Raw genomic sequence first — 13,734 nt, forward strand, 5'->3', positions numbered from 1 at the left:
ATAAAAATAAACTATTTCTTCTAACAATGTGTTGCATTTCTTCCATGTGAATATGATTTATTGGACCATTCCAAGGACTGTGATTCTTAAATTCTCTAAGGTTGGGCATGGGAAAATCTATTCAGAACTTTTTTCCACAACTGTAAATTACAAAAACTATGGCTTTTTTTTGTTTGTGTATTTGCACTTCTCTACAGGATGCACATATATTTCACTACAATAAAGAACTTACAAGTTTTAGAGGAACAGATCTTCCTCTTCTGGTGAAGGGTATTTGCCTTCAGGAGATGAGGGCTTTACAAGTTACATTGCAAAGCGAGATACTTACATTCTACTAGTGGCTTGTGTTCTACTACTGGCTTGTCTCATTGTTTTGTAGTTGTGGCATGGTGTTGTAAAATGAGGCTTATTATGGCAATGTAAATCAAATAGTTACTTTTGATTGCCCCCAGTGTTTTCTGGGTCCCACATTTACGGGTGCACTGTGGGGCTGAAAACAACGGAAACTATGATCCAAGGGAAAACAAAGCTGAACATCAAAGTAAAGACAAAACTAAAGGGAAGGAAGAATAAAAGAAACAAGGCACACAGAAGGCAACTGTCTTTTAGAATTAATTATAATGGACTGGAACTCATTTCTCAAAAGCCACTTGAAAGATGTTTGATAATTATGGAAATATTTATGGATCAAGTTGACTTCTTTTGCTTATGCCTGGGAGACTGTAGATGATATGTTCTTTAAGCAGCTTTGTCTGTCTGCTAGAAACCTCATTATATTTTGTGTGTTTTCTAATTTCTCTGATAAAGGACCTAAACCTGATCAAGAGCCTGTTTCTGCAAGTACTGCCAAGTAATTGAAACAGTATTCACAATAATATACTTTCTGACTTATTTCTCAGTAGGATGCAAGCATTACAGATTATTACCTTTCTACTTGCAGACAGAGTTGCTAGGTGTTGCAGCAGATGCTTTAATCAAAATCAGGCTAGGTACTGCAAGTATCATTTTATGGTACATGATATTCTCTGTGGTATTCATTCTAGATGCACAAAATTACCACTGTATGAAAGCATTAAGAATATTTGCATACTTTAAATGTATTCAGCAAAGCAAGTCAAGGGGGATAAAAATAGATTCCTAAATTCACAACCTCTACAGTGCTAACCACTAGTCAGTGTTATTGACTCACAAATCTGGGAGTGGTCTGCTCCTACCAAGACACAGCTTTTTTTCAAACTCAGTCTTGGTTTTTCTGTTTTCAGCTAAACCTGTTTCTCATGGCAGACTTTCAGTGGCCGGATTTATTCCATCAGCAAGGAGCATAGTTGTTTAAGGTCTCTGTGTAGTCAACAGGAAGAAAATGTTACCCTTGCAGGGCAATTGATATCTTAGTTGTTGTAAAATTGCTCTGGGGAAGTACCTTTCTAGCTCTGGTAGCTACACAGTGAGCCTATGGCACGTAGACTTCTGAATTAGATACTATGGGGAGATTTGAAAAATGGTATGAAATGATTACACATTCTTTTACTTGAAATGTCTTCGTACATGCATCTGCTTCGATTTAGGCATAAATTGCTTGCCTCTTGTTTTTTGATATTTAAATAACTTGCAATATCATAGTCCTACATAAATGTCTCATGCTTTTGAGGCATTTAAATAAGAATTATGGCTACCACACCTGAAATTGCTGGAAGGAAGCTAAAATTGCCAAAATTGTTGCCCAGCTGTCTGGCATTTTTACTAAATCTCTACTTTTCTTCCATAATTACTTGGTGTCTGTTCCAAACCTCCTCCTCCTCCTTATTCAACTTTACCCTATGAAAAAATACCATTAGTATGCCTCAATTAAATTATGTATATGGATATCCAAACATTAGGCACTGCTTAGACTTCTGTTCAAGCTGTAGTGTAGAGGCCAGGGTGGAAAAGTTATTTATTTTTCACAAGATGATCCTTTCAGTAAGAGTTAGCATGAAGTAAGGAAGGACTATGTAGGTAGGCATTACAGAACCCTTCCATAACTTTCTAGAAAAAAAAATACACATACAATCTGTGTAGTAAGTTAGAACCCCAGATGAAAGTACTATGAAATGCAAATATTTTGTGCCAGACTCATCATTGCCAATCATGATTCAGTATTTATTTATAAAGTTTTGTGGTTGTTGCTCCAGACACAGGGGGTGTTCATCTTTAAGAAAGCAAGTAAATATTAGTCACTCTTATCATATAGGTTGACACTGTCTAAGAAAGCTTCACTCTTTCCACGTGAAATGTCATAGGCAATTATTGCCATGAACCCTCCTCTACAGCAATAGCAGCAAGGCAATCAATCAGCTGAATCCCAAAGCCTCAACAGTCCCTTAAAGCCTGGTTTGAAATGTACAACTGTTGCAGTCAAGATTTCTCCATACTTCATCTACACTTTTTAATTACTCTATGGATTAGCTGGTTTTATTGTCTTTTATTTTGGCATATGGGTTTGTTAATCAAAATCGTAACACAACTGCATGTACACTTAATGTATTTTAGAAGTAAGTTTATTTTGGTTCTGACTGTACTTTTTGAAAAGGAACAGATAATCTCATTAATGCAAATGCAGTTCTTTGCAGCACTTTCTTTCTATTTAACACTTCCAGTATTAGGAAATGTGTGTCTTCTTGTACACAACAAAGGCCACACGTGAATACGTGGGAGTGATCTCCTGAATCTTTCAGGAAAAACAGTTGGTTTGTGTTCATCCACAGGGATAAACCCCTTTCAGATCATAAAAAATTGAGCTCTCTACAACAAGGAAGCCCTAATGTTCTTCTTAGTGAACAACAAAGCATTTTCGATAAATTCTAATTAGTTCATAGAGAGACCTGGAAGACCAATATCAAAATAATGAGTTATTCATTAATTCAATATGTTAAATGCATTGTAACAGCCAGCAATAAAAGTAAATTACTTATTTTATATACAGAACATGTTGTAACAGCCTCCTCTGTCAGCTAAGAAATCCATTGAAGTCCTTGCTGTCAATTGGATCACTTTCTTACCAAAACATTCATATTTCTAATAAAGAGTAATTGAAAAATGCAATAGGATAGAAATGTAAAAAAAAATTTTAATGCCATCTTATTAATTTCTAAAATGATTTTATAGACATGCAATTTCTTATTGCATTATTTAACTTTAAAAGCTTCAAGCATGCCTATAATTAAGTAATGAGTAGTTCTTTCACAGCAACAAACTATGAAAAGACCCCTGAGCTACATCTGTATTGCAGATGCTGTAATGAAGTCAGGAAACAGTGAGTGAAGTGTGGGAGGGATAGGCTGAAAGACGCGTTTCAGTAAGGGCTTTTGGAATCAAAAAAAGGGCTACTATATAATCTTCACAACCATTAGAACCAAGACTCAAAAAATAGTGTGGGAGTGAGAAGGAAAGTGGTTGACAAGGTCAGTGGGAACAGTGCAAACAGGGAGCCCACAAGCTGACTTCCATGTTTTACATAAAGTAAAACTGGTAATTTGGAACTGAATGATGACAGAACACTTTTGCTTTAAGTAATCATTGTATATGCTCAGGAGAACCAGAGGCTCAAAGGTGTGTGTTTATCTTTCTGTATATAATGTCTACCTTAACACAATACCTCATTTATTGTCACTGCTTTACAAGACCTTGTGTGTAAATGACAGAACTAAGGGGAACAGATAAGAGGTAATTATACTGAGATGTGTGTGTCACATGGAGGTTTGCACCCACAGTCATTTTTACAGACTTAAATTGATTTAAAACTGGTATTAATTATACCAGTAGGACAACTGTGTGCTGATAGGGCATCAGTTTCTCTGTTTTGACATAGCCAAGGGCTTTTAGTGTCTATGACCTACTTGCATATTATGCAACATATAGGTGTGTTAACATACATTATCAACTGATTAAGGTAGTGAGGCAAGTCTAAAAACTGAAATAAAATCATATAAAGAACCAGACTGTCCTCTCATTTACACTCACATAATTTAAATTATTTGATGTAATTTAGGAGTTACACTGCTGTGTGGAAAAAAATTGGCCAACAAATTGATTTTATGAGAAATAATTTTTTAAAACAATAGAGCAATATTAACCAGAAATTACTAAGTTAAAAAAAACCAAACAAACTAAAAAATCCCAAAAGTTGTTACAAAGTGATACCTTATTTTTAGTGCTTATCATCAGGAATTTTAATCTTTAACCTTTGCACCTTTAACATTTACTTAAATACCTTTTGCCTATCTGAAGCATTAGCTCTAAGGCCTAAGAAACCATGTAATTTGCCTTGGATTTTGCTTAACTAGTGTCTTTGCCTACACTGCTAAATAATAAAGGGGCTAGGAAAGTATGCTTGAGGGCCATGGGTCAAACAAACTGGATCTCTGATTCTCCATGCTGCTTAATAATCATCTAATTTATTGGCTCTGCTTTGGGCAGCACCAGTTGGTTTTTTCTGAGCAATACTCAGGTTTAGTTTGTCAGACAGTTCATTCCAGGAACAAGGTCCAGAAGGACAGTGGATCGCACTGCTTGGCTCAACAGGGTTTATATCCTGATCACTCTAAGATAACCTCATATTACACCCTATTCATGTAATCCAGAATTCAGCATCACTCTAAAACAGCAACAACTTCAGACTGGTCTGCAACAGAGTGGTATTTCAGACACTGACCAAAAATCTCCTCCTATGGCAGTAAGTGTACATGGTACCTCAAAGAGCCCCAGACAAGGATGCATCCTTGGACTTGGTCTGTGGATACCGTCAGGCAGTCTGATAGAAGAAGGAAACGCAAACCAACATGAAGACAAGCAGAGTGAGAGATACTAACAAGGTTGGTTAGATGTTGCTTCACTTTTTTATGTCTGATTTAAATTTAATAAGGTGGTGTTACTTTCAAAGATTTCCATAATGTAAGAGTTATTTCAGATATCTTGGTAAACTTCATGGAATGCAAATCTTAACTGAGGAGTACTGGTCTAGTCCTGCCAACCACTTGAACACGGGTCAGGTGCACTCCAAGAGGCTCTCCTCCATGAAAACATTTGGTTTGGGAGCTACCCGTAGGAAGTACTCATTTTAGCATTTCCTACAGCCTCTCCTGTCGACAAATGTTATCCATGAATTCCACACAAGGAAGGCAGGCTGGAGGCAGTGCTGGAGACTTGAGGACAAACTGGAACTCTGTATTGAACAATGATTTTGAAGTTAAATTCCCTTCAAGAACAGGACAGTTGGGATGGAAGGTATGTTATGGAACATGTATACCACAAGCTCCAGCTATTATACAATTTTATAATTTCACATTTTCTTCTGGCTTGATGGGCCCAAATTCAAAAGTAGTATTTAGTTAAAGGTAAGCTCAGGGGTACAATGACTAGATGTCTGGAGGTTCGAGGTGAGTGATGAGAGACCAAGTACAACTACCTTATTAGTTGTTTATCTAGTTTTAACTCTGTGTGGAGGGAGCACTTCTGGATAGAGTTTCCAAAGCCATCATTCTCTCTGCAGTGGCTTGAGAAACACCTACAACTAAATGTTTGGCCTTCTTGAAATAAAAATCTATCTCCATGGGAAATCTAAAGAACTCTCTACCACAGATGTGGGTAGTTTGGGGAAAGTACATGTGGAGGCGAAGCTGGTTTTTGCATGGAAGTGTTAACCCCTTTGGTGAGAATCTAACAGATCTGTATCTAGGTTGAAAAAAAATCACATAAAAGAAGGAATCTGCACTCCCTTTACTGAGGATATACTGTACAAAAATACATAATCATTTATAAGTGGGAAGCATAATGCTATGTGTTCATATGAGGCACTGGTGAAATCTGAAAAGACTTCGTGAAATTACATAATTTTTTCAGATGGAAGTTTTGTAAGTAGGTACTTCAGTAATATATATGCTTATAATAATGGATGTGGAAACACTACTTAATCATCCATTGTTAAATAACGCACAAAATCACAACTGTATGGACTTCACTCAGCTTAAGGAACTGCCATTTTGCCACTTTAGATGCTGACACCTCACATAGCATAAAGGAATTTTCCCAGATACTAAGAAATTAATTTTGCCCACCAGAAAAATCTATTCCATGATGCTGACCAAAGCACCACAGATTAAGGAACTTTTTATGTGATGGTTGTCCAGCTTTCTATAAAAACAGTGCTCGCTGTGGTGCAGAAGCAGAACTACACCTTAGGATATTGCTTCACTTCTACCACACCACTTGTTTACTTTCAACAACACAAAATTGCTGATCCATAAGCTCAATTTTCTCTGCTTTACATGGTGTATGTGGGTACAAAACAGGGGTCCTGGGTGAAGAGATCAAGATACTAAAAAATTCCTGCAAGTCAAATGCATGTTGTCTATGGTGAGATTTTTCTGCCCTTGCAGAGCAGTACTCAGGGAGCAGCGAGGTGACTTAGCAGTAATTGGCATTAAGGGTGATAGTTATAATCCAGAGACACAGTCAAACAGCCTACGCCTTGTGACTGGAGAATTGAAAACTTTATTTTGGAGTAGTTGGAAAACCATGCAGAGTTTCTCCCTCTTTACCCCCACCCCTTCCTTCTCTTATTCTAACATTCTTGGTACGTGAGAGCACATGAGGAATATACCCAGCACCGCTCCAGTTGCATTTTAATCAGCATCAGTGTCATGGTTTGTTTGTGAAGAAAAACAGTGACTTGGTGAATTCTGCTCGTTAACACAAACTTTGAAAAGAGTCAGTCAGCACAGTATACATTGTCACACTGCTTCATCCTAGAAGCTGTGGGGAGGGCTCAGTGCAACATGGTTGAGGAATTTTTTAAAAAGTGGAGGACTCCTTCGCAACGCATTTCAAGAAGTTCCTTCAAAAGGAGGATTTTCTATAGGCAGATGAATTTTCTTATAATCCTTTCTGCTTTGCATCCAGCATATAGCAACTGAGGCAACCTAATAAACTTCAATCTGCTGCATGGTATGTGTTTGGCAAAACGGGTATGCAGAGAGGGAGGAAGAGCAACTGATGCTGCAGTGGGAACTCTCTGGGGCAGGCAAAGGTGTAGTCCCTTTGCACCATATTTTTTGTGGACACATGTACAGAAGTGAGGAAAGAGTGGGGGAACAGGGAGAGAAGCTGTGTGCACCCTTAAGGATGTTACTGACATTATGCACTGTGCATCCCTGAAAGCTCTAAGTACAGGTGTGCTCACGTGCAGGACCGGTGATGTGTTATGTGAACACCACATCAGTCTTCTCACATAATCAAGATACAGGGAAGACTTTCAAATGTGGTGGGAAGAGAATCTAAACCTTCCTTTGCACACTTTGCAGCTTTCCCTGTGGATTCACTCTTCAATCTACCTGCTGAAATGAACACTTTTATTGAACTGCAATTTTTAAGTGTCATCAGTAAGTGCTAGCATTAGGCAATCTCTCCCTGAGAGCTGTTTCAGGCCATCCACAGGTTCCAGAAGACAGCACTCATGAAGACTGACATCCTTATTTTATTTAAACTGGATGTACCTCACGAGCTGGCCAAACTAATCTGATTTGTAGTCACAGAACAGAATTCCTGATAATGGAAAAGTTCCATCAAGGTATACAATTCCAATTGGTTTACCTGCTAACACTTCAATTTTTTCCAGTTCATACTCCCAAAGATGTTTCTCCAACAGACGTTTCACCTGAAAAAAGCTAATTTCAAATAAAGATGCTGCTGTTTAGAAGCTCTTGCCCATCATACTAATCACAGGCCCATTTTTCCTAGAAATTATCTTTTCTGAACATAAATGTTTAAAATTACTAAGATGTATTCCAAGAAAAAATTAATAAAGAGGCAACTTGACTTGTCTCACATCTGTCTTACTAATGCACAAAATATGAGTAAATATAGAATTATTTGAAATATTTATATTCCAAATACTAACCCACCATACCATCAGTAGTAGCATTTGTGACAAAACCACTGTTCAGAGTTAAACAGCATTTCCATCCATGTTTTATATGTGTACTCTTATACAAGTATCTGTGATGATACAGTTTTGCAAAACATTCACTTTCTAATTTTGACTTTAAAAATTAAGGCATTACTGGACCAAAAAGCACAGCCTCCGATGGTCACTATTTGGTTACCTCAAACTTTACAGGGATGACAATTATCTCAAGAATGTCAGATTAGTTAAACTAGGACCCAATAGTAACAGGACTGTGTCACATTGATTTTGACATTAGTTTGTTAATAGTTTGAACTTTTTCATATGTTAGCCAGCTAACCTGTATTCCAGTAAGTAATGTAAGCAGGTTTCAATTAAATATACAATATTTATATGCATTTTTATTTGTGTTTCATTCAGCTTGAACAATGAAAAAGTACAGACATTCAAAATCTAGGCACTAAGCACCAAGTTAACAGCATTGCAGAGAAATAATTATTTTCTTTGAAGTTAGGCTTTCCTGGGACAACTGTATTAGTATTGTTTCAAAATATTCCCTTTCAACTGGTATATTGAAAAGTCACGAAGGAAGGCTCTGCCAGGTGTTTTTATGCAATATTCTTTTATATGATAGCTAGGAGTTCTGGTACAAAATAAACCCCCAAAATGCCTAAACAAGAACTTCCTCTACAAGAAGCATGAGAAAAATTTCCAGAAATACTACTGGATTTTTTTTAAGTCTGTGTTTAAAAAGAAAAACACTTTCAGGATGTTTTGTTTAGTTCTTTCCTACTCCCCACTGCTTGGTAGAACTTTCCTCCCTTTCCTAAGTGTCATTTAAAATTCACATAAAGAGGGTATGCTCTTTCAGTTATGTTTCATTTTGAGAGAACCAATAAATCACTGTACCCCTGGATCACAGTTCTTGCCCACAAAAAAAGTCAAGATGCACTTCTGGTTCCAAGGATCAACAGACAATTATGTCAGCTTCATGAAAACATAGTACAAAAGACTCATTTTGCCATGTTGACCTTATCTTATGAAATAAAGATAAAGCCTAAAAATTGTGGAAAATAAAAATCCATGAAATGCTGATTAGAATGGGAATTCTTCATTAACATTGCTGTAAAAATGCTGTAAAATGTAAACTAAGATAATGTGAGGGTACACCAAATTTCATTCCTATTTTTAAATATAAAGATGATTTGGGAAGATGTATTAAATATACCAGTAAGACTGTTACATGAATGGTTTTTCTGATTAACCATATTCACAGACTATCCAATTTTTTCTTTTTAAGAAAGAGCAATGTCCTCTGTAAAAGCACATGCAATCAGAATCAGATTTTTGTACTCAAAATACAACTTCAAAGTTTCTGACAGGTGTTTATTCCAGATGCAGAATGACTGTTCACTTTAGAGGTATTTCTGATGTGCTAAGTTTCATTGTATAGTCAACCTATTTTATCAAGGAAGCCTGAGCTACAGAAGCAAAATCTTTTTAATTGTTTTATACTGTTAAGACTACTATAAAAATAAAGTACCAATATAATTCAATTTACAACAGGAAAAAAAGCAGCTATACTATACTTGGCTTAAAGTCTACATCTATATACAGACATGTCCATTTAACTAAGCTTAAAAAACCCCAACCCCAAGAACCCTTGGTTTATTAAACATGAGGCATTATTTTAAAGTATAACTCCCCTTTAGAAATGTACTTTAGCTAGTTATGTCATGACTCCTGGTTTTTAGATCACCCATTCTACACAGTCACATTATCACATAGAATTACTAGACACAAGACTCCAGCTATTTAACATACACACAAAGTGATGAATCTCAGGCTTTAAGAATACAATGCAACCAGTATGCCCAAGCAAAGTCCTTGAGGGTCACAAGGAACATCAAAGCAGTGCTTGGTGTTTTATACTGTATGGTGAACCTAAGTGGACAAGAAATGTTTTCTCTGTAACAGGTTATTGAAAAAAATCCAAACCATCTACTGAATGCTAATATGCATAAGGCTTCATGGTTGCTCCTGATATAAATTTTAATTATGAAATACCAATTTGAAATGTTAAGACACTTGCTGCATAGAAATAGTTTTTTAAGCATGCTGGATCCTCTGAAGTCACACCCAGGGTTTCCATCCAGGAAAGAGTTGGCTCAGATTTTTAGGGTCCATGGCCTGCTGTATGAGGAGGTTCACTTGCCCTCCTACACTGAGCACTGTTCCCTCCTCAACACCTTTCAGCTTCTCCTGCAGTCTCATCAGAACACGCTCAGCCACTTTGTTAAAGCTCTGGTCGTCACTGCTGGCAGAATAAAAAAAGAAAAACAGGTGCTCTAGATACGGATCCTGAACAACATGAGCAATAATCAATGAGAAAACCATAAAGCAAGGCAAGAGTGCAGTAAGAAGACAGTAAGAAAAAAATCTTGCACCTGGCTTTTCTTTTACGTTCCTGTGGATCAGTACTGAGTGTAGAGCTCATGTCAGCCTCATCCTCTGGTCTCTGCTGCAGATACAAAGCTTTCAGGGGGTTCATGGTCCAGTCGAAAAGAGGATCATAGAGCAGCACCTACACAGAAAATAAACCTCTTTTTAATTTAAACTGTTAATTACAGCTATTTCAGTGCCCTAGCACTGTTGGTAATGCTCACACTAACCACAATATTAGGAGCTTAGGTGTTCTGGTTTGGTTTTGTTTTTTTTAACCAATAGAATTGGGCTAAATTGCTTAGTAGACCACCCAACAATAAAACTGCATCTGATCATTTGCAGGTATTTGTGTTGTTTATACTTCAACTCAGTTTTGCCACTCAGTCCCATCTCAGCAGTGAATAGGTAATTTTTTAATACACTGCTAGGCACTAAAAAGAATCACTAGTGTTTAATGTAAAGTATAAGTTGCTCTTAAGAACGAGTTTTATTCTCTTCTTTGTGATTTATGCAAAGAGGATTTAATTCAAATGGCACTACTCCTGCTGGAAATTTTGCACTATGGCTAGAAACATTTAGATATTGAAGAGAGTAAAATGCCTGAAGGAAACAGTTCCCATAGAAAATGCTAACTGGTTATAATTTTACTGAAGAATACAAGAATTAACAAATCTGGCCAACACTACCACATTCAAATTCAGTACAAAATCTTCACCTTAAATGAATATTTGGTGTAGTAATACATATGAAGACAAAGACAAAAAACTGAAGACATTCTGGCAGGTTACTATTCAAAAGAATGAAAAATGCTTACCTCTACAATAGTCAGCAAAGCTTCTTGAGAATTTCTCATAACAGCCATTGTTTTCTCACAGCATCTAAAAACATTTTACTGTATTTTAGGTTCTTTTTGGTAAAATGTAATGGCATTTTCATGATTTAAATACTGGATATTTGTACTCTACTTAAAATTTCTAACATAAGAGTAACCTCTTGTACTGCCATTTGGAAAAAAAAAAGAAATTTAGACACGTAAGACCAGGAGACTGGGTAGTTCACTGATTATATTTGCTAAGAGAAAGGGATGACCTGTTTCACTGTCTGAGATGTTTCTATACACAGAATTAACCACTGAGTTAACACTGCCTGTTGAGGTGTGCCATGATGGCAGAATTGCTTAGATGAAAGAAAACTTGTGTGCCAGCAGTGCTCTGCAACATGTTGGAGCACCTTGGTAGGCTTCCTTTATATGAAATGAACAGATCCAGTAACCAGGCATTAAGCAATCTCTGAAATCTCTGCTGTAAGTTTAGATATAGAAGTTGTTATTCACTCCTACATTCACTCCCAAGCAAACTAAGCTTGTGTAAGGAATGCAGAGCCTTCCTATGGGACAGGTACTCCACTGAAAGGGTTTAGGCTTCCTGTCTACTTCAGGATGAGAACACCTCTCCCCCCCCAGAGTTAACTGATCATGTTCACATTCAATCCTGAAATGATTGGTTTATGGCATTTACCCCAGTACTGTTCATTACAAGTCAGTCTGGCTGAGGCAGAAACAGTGCCTGCACCAGTGCCTTTTATGCTGTGTTTACTTCAGCTGGAGCCAAGCAATTCATGTTTTTCTGTATAATGGGGCAAAAGTTTTAGAAGTAACACAAAACTGTGAATTTAGAATAGAAGTGGCAGTGACTGTTTCTTCATGGGACAAAGGTGTACTAGGAACTATTTATTAACATTAATTACTGCCTTAGAAAGACAACGCTTACACTATATACTTTTTTAAAGACATTAAATTTGGGGTTTGCAAGCATTACGTTCATGACCATCATCAAAGACTGGAATGAGAGAAATGTCCTGCTTCTTAGGGCTCTCATGGGTCATTCACAGGATATAGGATGGAGGTTGACAGAAACTCAACTCTTTAGGGATTTTTCTGTTTCGCAGTTCAAATCTATTGTAGGATTTATATTTTGTACTTGCAAAGTGCTATCAAATATATGATCCAAAAGGGGAAAAGACTCCAATTTACTTACATAAAACTGAATAGAAATTAGAGTTAAAACAAAATTCGTTCAAAGACACTGAATAGTTCTGAATATATAGTAGAGGTCTGAAAGAACAGCTTAGTTCTGAAGGAAAAAAAAATTCATCATTCTAAATCAGTGGTTAGCTGTGGAGCCTTTGGAAATGCTGAGCCCTCTCTGAATGCCACAAGTGGGTGACAATAACCCATTTGCTAGTGAAGAGTATGAAACACTGAGCAACACTAACGAACTTGCAATGGATTATATAAACATGAGCACATAATTTAAAGGTCAGCATTTAGGTATTTCATTATTCATATTATCAGCAGAAATCTGAGTCTCCCCTCTAGCATTAGAACTATTTAACATGTAACAACAATCATAATGCTGGAAGTATTCTGCTGCCTCCTTATCCCTGTGCAGTACGGGAGCACTTACCTTCTGAAGACTCCTTCCACGCCAGTAATACCCATTCCATCCACGATGTCCCTGGTTAATCTAAATGGAACAGTCTCTGGTGTGGGAAGGATTTTACCTTGCTCAAAAGCAACCCCTAAACGAAAGGATAATAAATGTTTAATAAAAACTTAAAATAAAGAAAAATTACTGTTTTCTTGCCTGTCCCACTTACCCAGATCTATATGCACTAGTTCTGCTGTTTGTTCATCTATCAAGATATTCTGAACATGTCTGTCTCCAAGTCCAAGAATGTAGCCAACTGAAACAAAAAGGTAAGTGCTGAAACCATATTTACATGTAATAAAAACCAGAGAAAGCTTAAGATTATTAAGATCATTGTAACAGGTACAAACAAATTACAAGTGAGAATATTTCTTCTCCCATATATAGATATTACCCATGAAAGAGCAAACGCCATTTCACGAATCCAAAAAAGTTTAACTGAATGCAAATGCAAAAAGGTTGTTCTCATACAGATGTGTATTGTTTTATCTACTCCACAGACTTCTTGGCCATTTCTCTTCGTAGATAGGTTTATCAAATATTGCAGCGTTCAAAAAAAAAATATTAAAATGAAGTGCACAATAAAATTAGGTTTTGTTACTGTTTTATTTAAAAAAAATCCAAACCAAAACAACAAACCAACAACTGACTTTTGTCTAAGTCAGTTTTAAAAATCTCCAGTGATCCAAATTATAGGATCTTTCATGTAAAGCCTATTTCAGTGCTTTACTGTCCTTAAATTAGAAAACCTACAAACAACATTGCCTTTGGTGCAATTTACACCCATTACTGTTTTCATCAGCTGATGATCAGCAGCAGTATTTCCTACAAAAATCTTTCATGTGAATTCTGCTAAACTGT

At 36.6% G+C, this 13,734-nt stretch overlaps 1 protein-coding gene across 3 annotated transcripts in view; it reads right to left on the reverse strand.

Moving 5' to 3' along the window:
- Positions 1 to 8,313: 8,313 nt before the first annotated feature.
- The window catches only part of ATM (ATM serine/threonine kinase), a 64,450-nt gene continuing 59,029 nt past the window's right edge, over positions 8,314 to 13,734 (reverse strand). For 2 of the 3 annotated variants that reach the window (XM_051779787.1, XM_051779788.1), the window contains exons 59-63: positions 13,043 to 13,129; positions 12,850 to 12,964; positions 11,199 to 11,262; positions 10,387 to 10,523; positions 8,314 to 10,256 (exon numbers count right to left, since the gene is read on the reverse strand). In XM_051779787.1, coding sequence (XP_051635747.1) covers positions 10,073 to 10,256; positions 10,387 to 10,523; positions 11,199 to 11,262; positions 12,850 to 12,964; positions 13,043 to 13,129 — 587 coding nt within the window. In that variant the 3' untranslated portion in view covers positions 8,314 to 10,072. The remainder of the gene's footprint in view (positions 10,257 to 10,386; positions 10,524 to 11,198; positions 11,263 to 12,849; positions 12,965 to 13,042; positions 13,130 to 13,734) is intronic. The other variant, XM_051779789.1, reaches the window with a different exon arrangement.

Source organism: Manacus candei, unplaced genomic scaffold (assembly GCF_025592945.1).
Source record: "Manacus candei isolate 608988 ecotype Guabito, Panama unplaced genomic scaffold, ASM2559294v1 h1tg000014l, whole genome shotgun sequence".
Classification (NCBI taxonomy): domain Eukaryota; kingdom Metazoa; phylum Chordata; class Aves; order Passeriformes; family Pipridae; genus Manacus; species Manacus candei.